This window comes from Melanostigma gelatinosum, assembly GCF_949748355.1.
Source record: "Melanostigma gelatinosum genome assembly, chromosome: 19".
Taxonomy (NCBI): domain Eukaryota; kingdom Metazoa; phylum Chordata; class Actinopteri; order Perciformes; family Zoarcidae; genus Melanostigma; species Melanostigma gelatinosum.
In genome coordinates, this window is record NC_136652.1 from 6,239,848 (window position 1) to 6,258,591 (window position 18,744).

At 43.5% G+C, this 18,744-nt stretch overlaps 1 protein-coding gene across 1 annotated transcript in view; it reads right to left on the bottom strand.

The window, feature by feature from the left end:
- Positions 1-650: 650 nt before the first annotated feature.
- Positions 651-18,744, bottom strand: part of LOC306793596 (heparan sulfate glucosamine 3-O-sulfotransferase 5) — a 36,188-nt gene continuing 18,094 nt past the window's right edge. Inside the window, exons 2-3 of the mRNA XM_079291262.1 lie at positions 3,254-3,395; positions 651-2,438 (exon numbers count right to left, since the gene is read on the bottom strand). Coding sequence (XP_079147388.1) covers positions 1,508-2,438; positions 3,254-3,360 — 1,038 coding nt within the window. The 5' untranslated portion in view covers positions 3,361-3,395 and the 3' untranslated portion in view covers positions 651-1,507. The remainder of the gene's footprint in view (positions 2,439-3,253; positions 3,396-18,744) is intronic.

Genomic DNA, 18,744 nt, shown 5'->3' on the forward strand with positions numbered 1-18,744 from the left:
CCCTTGAGGCAAATGTTTGATTTGTGATATTGGGCAAATCGACTTGACTTCCTCTCATGTCTGTGTGTGTTAAGCACGGAAGGTATCGCATTAAAGGTGACAGATCATGCTAATTTTCAGGTTGATACGTGTATTTGAGGTTTCTACTAAAACATGTTTACATGCTTTAATGTTCCAAAAAACACATTGTTGTTCTCATACTGTCTGTCTGAATATTCCTGTTTTCACCCTCTGTGTGAAACGCTCCCATTTAGCACCTGTCTCTTTAAGCCCCCTCCTGCATGTGCCATAGGAAGTGGAGCCAAATCTCAAAGTTTTCTGATCTTGGCAGCCCACAAACAAACATACTGGGTTGTCTTGTTTTTTGGTTGGTATGCACTCCAGATACCCAAATCTATGTGCACAAGCACTGAAAAAGTCAGTTTTAGGGTGGTCACAACCTTCCCAGCTATTTCCAAAAACGTTGATCTTTTCTCATTTACTGGCAAAAGTGAAACCAAAGTGAACAATAAACCAGCTGACAAATGTTTACACGTTCTTTTAATTTAACCTTTTTTTTTAACAACACACTTATGATACATAATGAGTATTTGCACAGAAACAGACACATCTTGCTAATCAGCATAGAATAAACATTTGGTTTGACGACAATCATCAGAGAACAACCCTCTTTTTTTCTCCCAGCATGGCTTTTGTGCCAGGTGTTTTGCAAACCAATGAAAGCGCTGTAAGGGGGAGGAACCGACATACGTATGTTAAAAAAAACCAAACTTGAGTTTTAAATGCTTTCCAGGTTTGAGTCAAGCTTGAAACACGAGATCCTATTCTAACGAGGCTGTTCTGATCTTCAGACTGGGTGCCGTGTCGGGAAGGAACAGAGGTGACCTTCTAATGGATTCATCACAGCAGGAATTGAAAATGAATCGCAGCGAAAACTAATATGAATAGACAACAGAAGACGACTAACACAAGAGTGTAGGCTGTTAATAATGGCATCTTGATTGCACATGCAAATTTGGTCAAATAAACAACACGAGGGGGAACAAATGAACAATTAGGTTGTTTATCAAATATCATTTCGTCATCTTTTGAGGTGTATTATCGGGAGACAAAGCATCACACTTAAAGCTTATCTTAACAGCGTGAATGTCAGCGTTTGATAGTCGTTTAAAGAGCAAACAAAAAAATAATCTCTTCCGTTAATCACACGGTTCAGTACTGCTTTTTTCCCACTGTATGGGGAACAATGACAGTGACAGACAGGTGAATTCATTTGCAAGATCAAGCTAACTGAATCTTTTAGCCAAACCATCAAACTATTTTGTTTTATTTTCACACACGTACAAACAAACTCACATCAAGTCCCTTTTATATTTGGTCACACTGTCATTCCTGTATTAAACTCAAAGTGCTATGAATATTTATATTTGAGATCTCACAGCTTGGCATTTCTAAAAAAAAAAAAAAAAAACACCAAAAGAATCTTATTCGAGAAGTCCAAAGCCCGTCACGGCCAGTTGAACGTCCTACCAGTGATCTGGTAGAACTTCTGATTGAAGGGGTGAAAGAACTTCTGCAGTTTAGTCGCCACCAACGGGTCCACCTCTGGATGGATGCGGCCCTTGCTGCCCGCCAGGCACTTGTTGAAGACAATGTTAAATCGCAGGCAGTAAAATCCCCTGGTGGCGTTGAAGTACAGGTTGTACTGGCTGATTCTCGAGGGCAGGTTCAGGAAGCGCTCGACAAGCTGCAGCTCTGGCAGCGGGTCCGTGATGAGGCGGTCCCCGTCTACGATGTGGAACTGCTCCACGGGGAAGTACTTCAGCCAGCGCTCCAAGTGTTTGGTGTAGATGCTGGTCCGCACCGCTTTGTACTTTGTGTTCACCTCGCAGGTGCCGGAGTCCACGGCCAGCTTCTCGAACTTGTGGTAGGTCTTGTTTTTGCGCTCCTTGCCCTCCAGCACTTGCGTGTAGTCGGACACCGCTCTGGTGGTGGGCTCGCGGACGATGATCAGCAGCTTGATGGAGGAGTTCATCATGAAGATGCGTTCGGGGACCTCCTCCGTGATGAAGTAGGCGGGGCTCTTCTCGATGGTGATCTGGTGGGGGAAGGAGAAGGGCATTTTCTCCCGGTACCAGTCGATGCCCCGGGCGTAGTTTTGGTCATTGTCGAAGAAGTGGATCTCCTGCGAGGCCTTGACCACCGCCGGATGCAGGTTGAGCATCTCCAGAAGGGCGCGGGTGCCCCCCTTGCGCACCCCGATGATGATGGCCCGCGGCAGCTGCTGGACCAGGTTGTGCAGGCGGATTTGCTCTTTGGTGGCATTGCCCTTGCGCAGTTCATGGAGCAGGCCGCGCTTAAACTGCAGGGTACGGAGAGGGATTTGCTCTGGCTCAGGAGGGGGCAGTCGGCTCTCAATGGGGCAAATGGGCTGTAGCCTGAGAGAGACAAGAGCAAAGAAAAGACATCCTCAGTCTCAACACTGTTAAAACGTACTCACTTCAAGAATCATTCACTTCATTTCAAAGGAACTCTTTGTCGTGTTTCTTATGTCAGTTCAGCAACTGCTGTCCATGCCAATAAGATTTTGCACAAAAAGACATGCCATCTGTTTCGTCTCTGCAAAAGAAATCTCCATCTCCTGAAGAAAAAGTTTGTCTATTGTTGAAGCTTGAAAATCTTGTTTTTTTTATCAACCAGAAGCGACACAAGAGGGTGGAGTTCATCCGGACTCTGAATAAGACATTTGCAGGGACCTGTCAATGACCTGTCAATCATAAGGTTGCTATGCTCCTAAAGCATACCCTGCGTTATGGTCTATTTTACTCTAAATGGACTATGTAGTAAATGAAAATCATGCTTTATTGAAGAAGACTTGAAGCTCGTAATTGAGAGCATAAACTCATGTTTACAATGTTTGCTGAGGGAATAAATCAAGAAAGAAGTAGAGTCACTTTCTCATAGACAACCTGAGGAGTGGCCCCCTGATGGCCAGTAGAAAGAATGCAAGTTTAAGGCACTTCTGCATTGGCTTCACTTTTCAGACTGGGAGGTTGTCACCTGGTTCGGACTTAGTAAGCTGCAAATTAATTGCTCTTCATTGGATCGATAAAGTTGTCTGGATCTGAACTTCTCGTGAGAAGGAGCACATTTAAACAACTCAATGAAGTGGAGGATTGCCTGTATTGAATCCCTAATTCCCGAAACTCTGTTCTCGTAATCAGTGAATTGTGTTGTGACAGTGATAACTTACCTATCCAAGGTCCCAACCCTGGCCACGAGATAGAGGACACTTCCGATAGCGAGGCTGCCCAGAACGAAGAGCTTCTGTCTCAGCAATGCCTGCTGTTTGAATAGCATGGCCCTCCATCAATCTTCAGGACTGCGTCTTCAGCCTGCAGAGAGCAGAGTACACAAACCACTAATCACCAGGGGAAGAGAGGCAGCCTAATGTTTATTAACACACACTCAATCAAGTCTTACAAGTGATTAAGCCACACTCGCGCTCGCCTGCAAAGTGCTGCAGTGCTATTAGAGAAAATGCTCATTCACCATCCACCACTTTGTTGCACTTATTAGTTTATCATTCACAAATCAGATCTGATCCAATGTACAGGTGTGCTGTGTGAGGGCGAATAAAGGCATCAACCTGTCACATTTGAAAGTGGTAGGTTTTGCATCTATTTATGATACAAGACAAAGGCTCCGTGGTCCGAACCAAGAATGGTATTTTAGAAGTAATGAAAGTCGATTCCAAATGAGACACTATCACAATCTCAATACAGAAAACATATAAGAATGCTTTTAAAGGGGAACGCCACCTAAGTTAAGTATACTTAGGTGTACTTAAGTATACTGTAGGTCTCAACTTTGTGATGACATCAAGTATAAAGTGTGGAGCTGCTCCACAGACGATGAATGGGACACTGATTCTGTCTTTTTTTATACCCAAATGAGCTTTATATCATTTTAGTGTTAGAAAATATACATGGATACTCAGAACATCTTTGATGACAGGACACATTTGAGCTTTAGTATGTTGGTTTTTGGAGAGAATTGCTCACGTTAACTTGTATTTTTGACACTTTCTTAGACCACAGTAATAACATGTATGATGGTAAATTATAGTATCTAAACTCATTATTTTTTTTAAATCTTCTGTTATTTAATATGGGACCCAATCCTAGACCTTAATGCAATCGTGTTTTCTTCTTGACGACGTACTTTAAAATCTTCATCTCTAAACATTTTCAGACAACCAGTACAGATGTAGACATTATGTTGATGTTAATGTCCCTTTTGAGCTTTGAAGAAAACGAAAGAATTCATCTCTTTATCCAAGAGAGGGCACTACACCCTCTCATAAAGATGCAGCACAGACATATTTGTCTCAGTGTAATTAAAGAAAAGAGTTTCTTCTTCTTTTTTTCCCGCAGATCGATACCTGAGCCCTTTCCGCATCTGCACGCTTATCACGGTGTGACTGGCTAAATCACATTATGGAGTAACAGATCCATACAGAAGTCGTAGCGATATAACAAAAGGGCCGACTGCACTCTACTGCCTACCATTACCAATAGAGCAGATCCTCTGGAGCGTCTCATAAACAAGTAGAGCAAGCCCCAGTGTCTTGACCCCAGTGTGACTGGAAAACATTTCACTCATATTGCCTCGTGGTGACTTCTGAAGGGGGACCAGCAGAGCAATTGCAATTTCATCCGTCTGACAAAGCGGAAGAATAAAGCCAGTTAGCTGGGGGCCAGTCTCGTGTTGGTAGAGTCCCATTTAGGAAAGAAATGTTTTTCATTACAGCCTGTGTCTCCAAATCAAGTGGGAGCTATAAATTCAATTGCTTCCAATGGAAACAAAGTCTGTTTTTTTTTGTGGCAAGACACTGACAATAAAGTAATCCACTTTCCAATTTCAGAAGCCTTCATTATAAACCTATTTGCAAAAGGGCGGGCACTTTCAAAAAAATACGTGACAGCTAATTGGACGAACCATCTGTCAATCAAACTGTTGCCGAAGCCAGTCCGTAGAAGAGCGAAAACATATTTTCCATCGAGTGAAGAAAAGTCTCTACAGTTCTGATACGACTGATGCTATTGCAGCATCTACACTAACCTCGCTAGGAGCCGCCATTGCTGTTGAGAACGACAATCGCCTCACGGTGTCTTCTCGCACACCTATGCCACACCAGTAACTACCAGTAGCTCCTCACAGGATGCTGATTTGTCCGAGCTCTGGCTCAATGAATGGAGGAAGATCAAAGACAAAGATTATTTATTACCAGTTCGCAACGTCTGCTACAGCCTCACGTAGCATTTAGCGTCAACTTCTGACCAAACTACTAATTTCTAAAGTTTTCAAGTCGCTTGAGAATTGAATGGCGACATGGCTAAATTCTTGTTTTGAAGACTAAACAGTCAAAACTCTTTTGAAAAATAGAAAGTATTTTGAAAGGCTATCGATCGGGCATGTACAGAGACTCAGAGCAGGTCTCACCAGACACTCTGTTGTACTAATGAACAGTGAGTACCCTTAGCTGCACCTTCTTCATGACTTATTTATAAGCAAACAGAGAAATTAATTGTTTGCCCTGTCAAGGAGCTGTGGCAGGCTGTGAGCACAAGAGGGGCCCCACAGAATTATCAATTATGGAGAAGTTATTTTTATAACCTATGTACTGCGCCAAAACCTTTTGTTTAAGGAGCTAACAGAATGTACAGTGGCTCTAGCTGTGTACATCTAGCTGCATTATACAGTTAGATTCAAGTACTTTAGAGAGAATTTCACTTTCCCTTGTGAATGTTGATGTCAATTCTAAAATAGCAGCGTCATTCTAATCTACAGTGCTGTCAAAAATGTCTCTGAAATGACACCTCTGCTCCTGACAGATAAGATCACCCCTGAAAAGAAAGCGTGTGAGTTGTTTATGTTGTCTATGTAAAGCAGATTCTCATACAGCGTGACCTAAAAAACACTCGGCTGATTTCTCCTTGTCGGGCTTCAAGACAGAGTTATGTTTTGATCGAACAATCACAGGGTGGCAGCTGGGGGAAAGAACACAAAATGGTGAAATGCTCGGCGTGATGCAGTGATATCCTCAGCGAGGGAAGCAACATTTGTCTGAGGGTGCTTTAGATCGAAGTGCGCTGTCAGTAACGATCTGGGGGGATTCTTCATGCAGCACATGGGCACAGGGTGTGTGATCAGAGAAATCAAATAGCACTTGAAAAGTTTGTTTTCCTGGTCCAAATTCAGAGGGAGCTGGCATGAGGGCGGGGGATTTGCAAGAGAGCTACTACAGAACCAAGTGTACAGTTTCACAGGTGCAATAAGCTGCGTTCTGCTGCACAGTCTATATGCCAAAAAGAAACTGACGAGTAAGTATACTCCAAAGCTAAGAAAAGGCTGTTTAGTCTACCCTGAATACAAAAATGTTGCAAAAAACAAATAACATTCAGGGGCTTTGCTGCTACAGTCTTACTTGGTCTGGTATGGCCTAATATTTGCATCTGTTGTTAGCAAACTGTACACAGACATTGCTCAATAACTGACATTACTTAGCCAGTTCGCTGACTTTATGACTATTGTTTACCAAAAGCTACGACGAGGACATTTTGTGTTGATTTTGGCGGACCATGTGGATAAAAGTTGTGTCCGAGCATCAGAGTCCTTAAATAAAACCTCTTATTTTACTGCAGCACGGTCTAATGCTGTGTTCGCCCCACTAGATTGCATACAAGGTCAATGCAAAGACACAAATGGACGCGAGCAAACGCAAAATCACACCGACGCAAATACTCAAAATGTGCGTCATTGAAAAATTCCAACTTGCGCGAGGAATTCGCGTAACAATGTGTCGCGAAACTCCATCAGCTTTAAGATTCTCCTTCTGTCATCATGGACGTTCTGCTGCTGTTGAATCAGAAACTATGGAGGAAAGAAATATGTGGGCACCCAGAGCTCTACGATACCTCATATTAGTAGAGAGCAGACGAATGTATGTGTATAAACTAGTGCTGGGCAAGTTAACACGTTAATTTTGCGTTAACGCATTCATTAATTAACGCCGACAATTATTTTATCGCGCGTTAACACATTTTTAAAATGTATTATTATAATTCTTTTTTCTTTTTTTTAAAATTGAAAGACAAGAGACAATACATAGACATAACAAGAGGATGACAAGAACAGTGGGATAAAAGCCAGCTAACATCCTATAGTCAGTTGGATATCGCTGCGGTAAAGTCAGCAGACACTTACATGTTAGTGCACCTATATGCTGAAATTCACGGTAAACATATACGGCACAGATCGGGAGCGAGCGAAGGACTTTGAAAGTTAGCGGAAACATTAACGTGAGACAACATCCTGTTTCTTCAGATGAACATCCGGTTTTCAGAATAAGATGCCAACAAAGTATGAATTATAGTCACATTAAGTATAAAACATGCTGCCTGCATCTCGTGAACCAAATGTTATTGCCCTTTTGTTCATATAGCAATACTTTTAAAATAAAAGTGCGCAATACACTACTTCTGAATTCATTATTGAACTTTGACATAACAATGCGATTAATCGCGATTAAATAGTTAAATCGTTGCCCAGCACTAGTATAAACCATATGGTACAAACAACAACGCTGCCGTTTCTACACCTATATGACCTTATTTTGAGTGTTGATGGAGCTGCTACAATGTTACATAGACTAGCACCGATCGATCCGAGCTCCATTGAGAAAACAAACATTTTAAAAGTTATTTGCGTGTCGTCTTGCGGAGAGAACTAACAAAACATTAATTCAGACTTTAGCATTAAGAATAACTGTATAGAAACAGCCAATCGCTTCCTGTTTCTCCTGACTTTGAGTAAATGTTTTTTTTATTGTAGTAACTTTAATGCTACTGTTTTACCACTACAACAGTATATTTTACCATTCACTATTGTCCTGTAACTATTCCTCAAAAGTTGCACAGGCCCACTTTAACCTGTGATTGTAACCTGTGAATAAAAAATGGAAAGTATAAATGGACCATGAATATCCTCTTTTTTTCTGGCAATCTTTAAAGATTTTTCTTTTTCTTAGTTAAAGTTAAAAAAGTTGAAATTCTTGGCCAAAAACATACGGGCTCAAAGCACACATTTACGGAAAGATGATTGTTATTTTTCAAGATACCTTGCCACGCACACAAATTCATGTGATGGTCGTACAAGACAAAAAAGCAGGGAGATCAACGAAATCAAATAATAATCCTCCAGAGCAGGGATGTCCAAACTATTTTCACTGAGGGCCACATACAGAAAAATATACCAAGGGCTGGGCCACTCAGGTCCGATCGCCTCACCCCTAGTGTGTTAAAGTGAGCAAAATCTATCAAATTTGGTTCTCAATGTGCTTTTGTTCAGATTTAACAGAGATGTTTGCTCACGTATGTTGAGCCGAACAGACTCATTATTCAAATAGAAGGGAGTTGAGAACAGCTCGATGTCTCTCTCAATGAAAGAAAAATATTGAAAGCCATGGCAGCTGGTGGAACATGTTCTAGGTAGGGCTGTGCCACATCCAATCAATTTCAGCAAACATCCCAGTATGATTTAATGCTAAATAAATTAAGGTATCAAACACGTATTGCTACTTTGCAGTTAAATATTTAACATTTATTCCAACATGAAAAAAATCAGAAAATAACACTTTGACAAACACGTCAGGACATCTTATTTACAGCTGGTAGCTTCGCATGTACTGCTTCCCTTTCCTGCTAGTCTGCTGTCTGATTGTGAGGTCAGGCTGATCTGATATCAGCACTGCAGTTTCTCCTCAAAGTTCTCCTCTCAAACGGGTCTTGGAGGAGTAGTGCTCGCGCTGGAGCTCGCGCCCGCCTGTAGAGACTCGTCCGGACGGGAACGCGCAGCTTGGGGCAGAATCGATTCTGCCCCAAGCTGAATCTATTTGAGGGCGCTGATTGGCTAAATGTAGCTCAAGCGCAAGGTCAATCAGGAAGACACTCACTAGTAAGCGCTGTCTTTCCTCTCCTTGTAAGTACTCTATCAGCTGATTGGGGGCGTGCACTTTTAAGTAACCAACCAGATTCGGCACACCGGGTCCTCAAGCCAATCATATCGTTGCTGGCAATCTTTAAATAGTGTTCTCCTCTCTGCTGCTGTCAGGTGTCATTTCAGCTAAGCAGATGCAAAGCGATACTATTTCCCTTACATTTTAAACAACTAGTTGTGCGTAACTGAGACAATGACGGATTCCGACTTTGATCGTTTCAGGAAGAGTCGGGTCTCGACATCGTGTTTAGCCGGAGCCGGCATTCAGCTCACCAGGTGGCCGGCGCAGGAGCACTCGCCCAGCGCGGCGCAGCGGCTCCCCTCAGACGAGCAAGAAGCCCTCTTGGCTCAGCTAGTAGTTTGCGGTGGTATCCTAGTAAGTCTAACAGTTACTCGCGATCAGTCGATCCATCGCTGGGCTCATCCGAGCTCCGCAGGCGGCGTCCCGTACTCTCTCCACCAGCACTCCTGGCCTCCATTGCAGACAAAGCCGTCATTTCCACCGGGTAGCTCCATCCGCTCCATCGATACTGGTCTTCAATCTCTGGTAAACGATGCAGCTTCTGTTATACTGTTAACAGCGGCGCCACCAGCCGCCATGGTAAATCAGCTCCACGGGACAGTTCAAGGCAAGGCAAGTTTATTTGTATAGCACATTTCAACAACAAGGTAATTCAAAGTGCTTCACATAAAACTATTAAAAGCATCAAAACACAAGGCAAAAGAAAAGGAGATTTAAAAACAATTAAGAACAGTGTAAGAAATAAAATGCAGTAGTAAAATGCAGAAATGCAGGAAATTGATGAATATATTAATTGAATGTGGTTCAATTAAAGGCAGCAGCAAACAGAAAAGTCTTCAATCTTGATTTAAATGAGCTGAGGGTCTCAGCAGACCTGCAGCTTTCTGGGACTTTGTTCCAGATATGTGGAGCAGAAAAACTGAACGCTGCTTCTCCATGTTTAGTTCTGACTCTGGGAACAGAAAGTAGACCGGTCCCAGACGACCTGAGGGGTCGGGATGGTTCATAAGGTAGCAGCAGATCAGAGATGTATTTTGGCCCTAAACCATTCAGTGCTTTGTAAACCAACAGCAGGATTTTAAAGTAAATTCTTGTATAATAAATCATTGTTAAATTATGAAACAAGTCTCTCCTGATTGAAATGTGCTTATCCACCATTTTACCCAGCTGAGTTCAGATCATGTGCATCTGATCCCAAAAGTCACGTTGAAAAGACGAGCGTAACCACGGCCAATGGAGCGCGTACGCCGCTGTCACAGCTTGACCGAACTGGCCTCCATATTTTCTGTCCATATGACTGGTCGCCATGGCACCAGGCGCTCTGTCTGCCACTTACACGTCAGAAATTCATCCCAAAGACTCAGATATTCTCGTCCACGACGGAGAGTCCCATCCTCTGTAGATTTGATCTCAACTCCTGACCTCTACGCGTCTCAGATCACCCATCCACCGTCCCTCTGCCTTCAATACACGCAAACAAACTGGGCTGAAATGAAAAGCAGGTAATTTGCCATTACGCCCCCACAGAGTTCTGACCGACATGTGTCTTCATCAATCATAGAGCTCACAGCCCTCCGAGCTAATTGGGCTGAGAAGGAGCGCAGCAGAAACACTTTGATAAAAAAAACACGATTAGGAAAGTGCTGACAAGCTTTTTTTGTGTGTAATTAAAAACACTGAAAAGCGATGCTGTTTACAGGCCTGATAACAATATAATTAGTTTCCAAATACTGGAACATGGAGTATATGAGCTTGAAAAAGAAAAAAGTGGTTATTTGCGGTGACACTGCAAAAAAACTAAAGTGTTTAGTTATCAAGACACTCGCTGTGCTGTGCTGATTATCTGCACTGCTCTGTTTTTACGTTTTCAGAGGAGTGCACGAGGGCGCTGGTAAAAATAGGCATCCGCAGCTGAGCTCTCATTCGATTCCCTCCTAATCTGCTCGTTCATTGTGTCACTGAAAACACTGTTGTTGGGAAAAGTCTCAAGTATCACACGTACTTTGCATATAAAACTGTTGTCCAAACTTTCTCATTTTTTTCAGCTCCACAGTACACAAAAAAATGTTGATCTGATCCGGTGTTTTCTCTCAGTCAGAGACAAGTGTTTGAGATCCTTTCTGTTAAGCTGAAGCTACAGTCGGCTCACACTGCTCGCCACGAATGACGTCGTCCTTGGTGGAGTTCGCTTTCTCCCGAATCTCTTCAACAGAAAGGTTGGTCTCGATGTCATCACGATCAACAGACATAAAATGATGAATAAGAGCCAAGACGCAAAATGCAATAACTCTCTAATATTTTGCCTATAGACTGGCAGTCACCATACGTCACACGGCCTTTACAAGTCTGATCCTCTGACAGTCGTGCAAAGACTGTCTGTGATCGAAGATGAAGTCGTCCGCCCATCAATCGCATTTACATATGAGAAAAAAAACCCAAAACAAAGTTAAGTATATGCATTAGTGTGATGGAGACAGAGAGCAGCTGCAGTGCTCTACGTACTGCTGGAGTCGAGTCAGCTGGAGACGCTGTGGAGGGAGAAGACGGAGAGAGGGGTTGATGAATAATTCACCACTATGTGCTTTATTATTGTTATTGATCTGTGCTTATGCACAAGGGGAATGGTTCTGCTGTTCAGCTTAGAGCTGCGCCCTCCGCCGACCTCCCCTCCCCTCCACTCTAAATCAGGCGTCCATTTTGTGATATTACACCTACATTATTTATCATCCGTCGCGGCAGATCCCTTTCTCTGGCCAAAGTGTTGTTTACATGAAGCATCTACTGTAGGTAAGAAACAGTGCTGGCTAACACATATTACTAGGTACTTTCATTTGAGTTACGGTTTACAGTATTACTATTTGTGCCGAGCAATGCGTTACTACTTTTGCGCTACTTTCAACAAAATAGCCACTGAAAAACAAATCAAAGCACATATGCTAAAGTTTGCAGTTCATTAAATCAGTGGTGGTTGATACGTGTTCGTGGAGCGTTTTTCTCTGGCATATAAGCGCTGGTAGGCACTGGGGAGCGCTTCTAACACAACATATCACTCGTAGACTGTATATAAGTAGTGGACATAGGTTTCTGAATTCCCTCATTGGTTTGTAGACTACGCTTTTGAAGCCTTGAGTTCAGCCCTTTTGGCCGCCGCCATCTTGGATTTGTGCAACCAGTGACCGAAAGTGATCATATTTAGACTGCGGAGGATCGACGCCCTGGTAGCGAGACCTGTCAATCACACGATAGCCCCGCCCTACATACCCTGCTTAATGCTCTATTTCACACTAAATGGACCATAATCTACTAAATGAACATCATGCTGTATTGAAGAAGACTTGAAACTAGATATTGAGGCCATAAACTCATGTTTATAAAGTTTACTGAGGTAAAAAAATCAAGTGAAAAATCGGGTAATATTCTCATAGACTTCTATACAGTCAGTGGAGTCGGCTCCTGATGGTCGTTAGAAAGAATGCAAGTTCAAGGCACTTCTGTCCGAGCAAGGGCGCCGGAAGCAGTGGGTTAGGTACGCAGCCGGCCTGATTTGGCGTCGCGGCTGGTCTGATCCTATCGCATCTAGTTTGACGCTGTCTTTTCGCCATGACACCCAAATGGGAGGACGCTTGTCCGCATACTTTGTACGGATGAAATTGTCACCGCTAGAGCAGGGAGTAGTATGTGGGTGCAGGGCATGACCGTCGGAGCCAGAACTACGGTGAATATCATCCCCTGGTCCAGGAGATACTGCCAGATGGAGCCCGGTTCCAGGCCCATTCATGCATTCACATGAAAAATCGGCTGCTGGTAGTGGTTTGTTTTTGGTGGTGCAGCACAAGTGGCACGGTGTAGATGAATGGACAAAAATCAAAAATCAAAACAATAAACACTTCATTTCAGGTGGTTACTTGACAAAGTGAATGTAATAATATTGCCGAAATCTTATTAGTAACGTGTCATATTACTAACAGCTTTAATGGAAATATACGTATATATATTACCCCCAACACTGTGAGGAATACACACAGGCACATGTATGCATTTTAGAAATGTACATCTCCTATATATCTGCCCAAATACTTGTGTACAAATAAAATAATCTGTCTTCTTTCTGTTTTTAGTATAGTGTGCACTTATTCCCATTTCAACACACATGCAGGCACCCTGCTCACAAAGACAAAGACACTCCTTCGAGAGGTTCAGATGAATGACGAGAGAGAACATACAGCTGAGTACATATCACTTCAAACATTCTGCCATCATCGTGATCCTCTCCCCTCTTTGCTCTCTGCGTTTGAGCACATGATGCCAAAAGGGAGTACAAACATTCCCAAGATAGGCCAGGGTTGAATGGAAAGACATGGACACACTTGAAACAGCATTGTGTGTTGTACTGACACCAGGAGAATTTTTTTTGCATGCCTGATCCTTCTGCTGATATGTCCAGACCTCCTGCATTCACTGAGACAGCAAGGCGTTTCCCATCATGCCCTGGGGTCATGCAGTCGGTGGAGAGCAACTGCGACGAAACTGCGAGTCGGGATCAAGTCGGACACAAATCGAACCGGCATGCATTGTGCACCGATCGCCGGTGATCGATTCTGTGCAGGACTGGCTCATCTCGAACGAGCCTAATGTCATATTGTCGCATGCAACGGAGAGCGGGCTTTACCCAGCATGCCATTCTGCATGTGCCCAGCATGATGCTCGGCGGTGTAACAGTTCATCTTGTTGCAAGTGTCGCAGAGCAAGCTGTACCCAGCTGTACCCAGCATGCCATTATGCACGTACCCAGCATGCTGTTTGGCCGTGTAACAGTTAATATCATCATATACGGACAGCGGGCTGTACCCAGCATGCCATTCTGCATGTGCCCAGCATGAGGCTCGGCCTTGTAACAGTCGATATTGTCGCAAGCGACGGAGAGCGGGCTGTACCCAGCATGCTTTCAGTGGTGTGACAGTTCAAATTACAGCTGAATATGTACTGTTGATCTCCAGAGGCTCAATTTCCGCACAGTTTTACTGTAAAAATATCTTCACCCAAAATGCCGTATGTTGGTAATTCGTGCTCTACATTTAATATAGAATGTCAATTGCAAACAACTGAATGTAATCAGGTATGTGTACAATGTATCATCTCTGACAGATCATCCCAATATGGCCTATTAGGGACAGGCAGATCAATACTGCAGGATCAACACTTCGACAATCAATAGCTACCAAGCTGTGTGGCTGCATCACTTTCAAACCTTTTCACCACTTTTGTATATTTGTGCCGAACAGCCTTGACATATTTAACTGGCCAGTATGTGTCAATTTGCCTTTTACGTGTAATGGTCTTTTTTTTTCTTTCGAAATTGTATTTAATTAAATTAATTTCTTAATTAATAAATGATTGGTATTGTGTTGAATTAAAAACGATTGGTGTCGCCCATCATTATGGCATATGTTCAACATTGAATTCCTCAAAGTTTACACAAACGTAAACGAGCAAAAAATGTGCGAAGATGGATTTGAAGAATCCCTAATTAATCTCATGTGCCGTATTACTAAATGTAGATAACAGTGAGTAAGTAGCATAATGACGGTTGTGATTTCAGAAGATTCCACCAGGGTACTTTTTCTGTTCTGTATCTAGCAAAACGTTATTGTTTTTACAGTAAATAGAGACCGGTATTCTAAATTGCTGTGAGATGCAGCTCTGAAGATAATTTCTGAACTTTGAAAGTATCCCATTTCGCCTCGCTAAAGCCGGGTGTCACATTTCATTCTTTCACCAGCTATTTCCAGCAGGCTTGTGACTGTCTATTTTGAGGCTGATGCGATTGTGCTCTTCGTGTCACATCTTTCCCTTCGAGATCAAGAAAGAAGGCCTGTTTTTAGCTTTAGAAAAAAAAAAGGTGTGCTAACGGGATTCATTAGCGGAAGGCATGTGCTGTGGTGAAAGCGAGGACATGTGTGTGATGGGGAGGGGCTCTCCGCTCTCCCCACCTCTTGGGGGAATCCTGAATCACATCAGGTACAAACACCTGCGAGCGGCAAGGTCTCCGGAGCAGCTGCTTGCGTCTAGCATCTGCAGAGCCCACTACCCCCAAAACCCCACCCTCCTCCAGAGGAGACACTGGTGTCCTAACGACCAACCGGCTCCATGTTCTCCTCGGTTTCTTGCAGCTCCAGGGGTGGAGCAGGGAGCTGTTTGGTGTCTGGTTCTGGCCCTACAGGCAGACTGACAGACAGGCGGGGCGGCGTTGCCGGTGCCCTCTGAGCGCTGCTGCTCGCGTCGGCGTTCAATTCCCAGCACTCGCCGCAGCAGCTTGCCTCCATAGCTTCAGCTCATCTGATTTTCTTCCATCACCCTGACGTGCTGTTGTTCCCCACGCTGAGCACAGCTGCCTCTCCTCACCGCGTACTGGCAGGGGATGCGACAACAACGGGCATCCTTCCAAACACTCGCTTGTCAGCTCAAAACATCTATTTCCAAATATGCGGAGGAAGCCGGATTTACTCGGATCATGAGTAGTCGGCACACTTCTAGAACTTCCACACTGTGGTCTAGACACTGTGTGCTGTTTTGATAGGCCCTGTGAAGTACTGTAAGCACTTTAACTGGACATTTTACCACCCACACATGATACGTGTTTATTCTACCACAATGCGACAATGCCTGATGCTTGACTGCAAAAGTGGCTCTTCATTTTAAAGAGGCCCTACTAGAGAAACTCTTCATTTGTGTCTGTCTCTAACATGAATGCGTATCATTTTTAGTGGTGAAATAAAAAAAATATACACATATATTCCATTTTTACAAAGCTATTTAAGACCAACTTTTTTGAAGAAATGGTTTTTCAACAGTTCTTTGCAAGACTAAGGTTTTCATTCAGGAAAAAGTTCTTGAAGGATGGTTGAAAGCAAGAGTGTTAAAATATCCTCCCTGCCCCTGATCTAGGTTCTACCAGGAGAAAAGCAGAAGAACCCAAAATAGTTTGAGTTAGCACCTTTCTTTCTAAGAGTGATAGTCAAGATATCGTCACACAGCCATGGACTTCAGAACTCCAGAACAGCATGGACCTTGGAAAGTCACTCAATGATATGCCCACGTTTGTCCATCATATACATTTGACCAATTTTTCCATCGCCCATCAAAGGTCAGAGTGTTAGACTATTGTAATTTTCTGATAGGCCAGAAGTTGATTACTATTGTCAAGAGACAGGTGGTACATATGGCCCAACCGGCATGTGGACCTGTGACCTGTGGCCAAGCACCATTAGCTTGGGTAGGTGCCAGGCTGAGTAGTGATCTCATTCTGGGGTTAGGACCCTACTTGTCTTTTCCCAGCAGTCTCTGCATCCTGACTCACCTACGCTTTAATCAACACTGTCCTGCCACTGGATCAAGCTGGATCAGAGCATGAGTCTGAAACCATGTAGTTATTTCTCTGTTTGATGAAAGTTTTCTCACGCAAATCACATTCACAATGGCAGCGGCATTACCCCAACCAGCAAGATTAACATACATGTCCCTCTCCACACAATTTCGAGCTGTCTGAGAGGATCGGATGACTTTCGACTGCAGTTTGAAGACAGTTTGAACACACATCAGATCAAGAAGCAATGAGCAAATGCGCAGCAATGGTAAGATATTATAAGTTTATGCAGGTTACAAAAAAGTTCTGCAGCTACGGTATATTAAAACGGCTAACATTTTAAACACTGCTTACCATGACTGCATAAGCTTTGCTGATTGACCGAGTGAGCTCTCAGTGAGGCTTAACATTCTCTCAATAAATTCTCTATTAACTAGCGGCACAACGGTGGGATCTGATTGCATGTTCAGTTCATCAGATGCATGAATAAACATTGATTCATACAAATATATAGTTCAACATTTTGGAGAATACCCTCATTCACTTTCTCGCCAAGAATGAGATAAAACAATTTCAATGAATTTCACATCTGTATGTTAAATGTAGAGCTGGAGTAAGGACGTCGTTAGCCTAGCTTAGCATAAAAACGGGTAGCAACAGCCTGGCCAAAGTCCAAAGCTCAGAAAGTCCTTTAAACCATCATTCAGTACAGAAAAATAAACTTAAAAGCAACAATTTGTGGTTTAAGAGAGAGTTATGTGCTGGGACTATTTCTTAGCAAACACCACCTGAGCACAGTGACTTTGTGTGTTGCTCTCCAGAGAAGTGTTGTTACAGTGAGTTTGTACTAAAACCTGTGCTCACCGACCACATCTGGCAATCTTCACTAGAACACTGCACATAATTGCTGGGCATATGGATACACGAGTCCCAGCAGGTAACGTCCCCTAAAACCACAAAATTGTTATTGTTACATATCTCTCAGACAGAAGACACGTTTTCATAAGTGAGCTTTAGAGGTGTTGTTAGGTATATTTTAAAACTTTGAACGGAGACATGCCAGCTGCTGCCAACAGCTTCCAGTCTTCATGCTACACTAAGCTAATCACGTCCTGACTACAGCCAAGGAACCGATAAAAAAAGAGCGGGTCATTATGTCATTCTAATAGAGTGCTGCAGGAATGAGTCCAGACAGACAAAGGGACAAGTATCACTATAAAGATCCAGATTTCTAGAGGCATATTAAAGATTATCGAGAGAGCTGGCCAACGTATTGATAACAAAGATGCTCCATTACAATCAAATGCATATAGAACACTACCGTCCAGAGACGTAATGACCATTCCTTCTTTTATAGGCTCCTTGACTCCAGTACCGTCCTCAACACACATAGATATCGATCCTCTCATCTGACACTTGGAAAGAAAGTGAACAAGCTTATTTACAAAAATCTCAAACTCTACCTTTGAAATTGATCTGAAGACACAACTCGCGGCTGAAAAGTAAAGCTCCCCAGTTAAGAACTCAGACAGCAGATAAGCCAAATCCCTCTCTCATCTCTAAATATCTGTTCGTGAATCTGTCTCAGTCGGCACACTAACACCTGATCATCTTCCGGAACAGCAACCGCCTCTTTCCCAAGATCCAACCGGAGATAGACGACCAGGCTGGGTGCTTTTATTTGGCTCACACAGATGAGAAGAGTAACAAGGAGAGCGGATTTGTTTTTCTCTTTATCAGCAAATTGTGCAGACACACACACACACCAGGGTAAACAACACCATCGTCCCTTCAAGGCAGAAGCAGGGTCAGCCCGTCCACACAGGACGAAAAAACCATGTCATCTCATTTCACAGCTGGACTAGTAGAGGCCCTGAGGGGGGAGGTGCAGAGGCAGGAAGGTGGCAGGCAGAGGTTAGAGCTGAGTAATGTGTAGGCGATGACACTCTGAGTCATGAAAACACTGCAGGGATCGTCGGGATATCTTTCCCCCGCTGAACAACGCTCGTGCGTTCACCTCTTCGTTGGTCAGGCTCGGCCTCAGATCAGCTTCTCTTTGACGCGGCGACCATGGGCCGATCCTTGCTCTCGCGCCGCTTCAATCAAAGACGCGGCCGTGGACATTTCATGTGCACGTCTTTTGGAAAATAAAAACGTATCAAGAGCAGTGGAGCGTCCATCTGTCATGCTCAACTGTAAGTGACACTGACGCGGATAGGATGTTAGCGGGGGATTGACAGCCCGCGTGAACGTCCCCCGGGGATTGGAGAATATGGGGGGGGGGGGGGCTCTAGGTGTA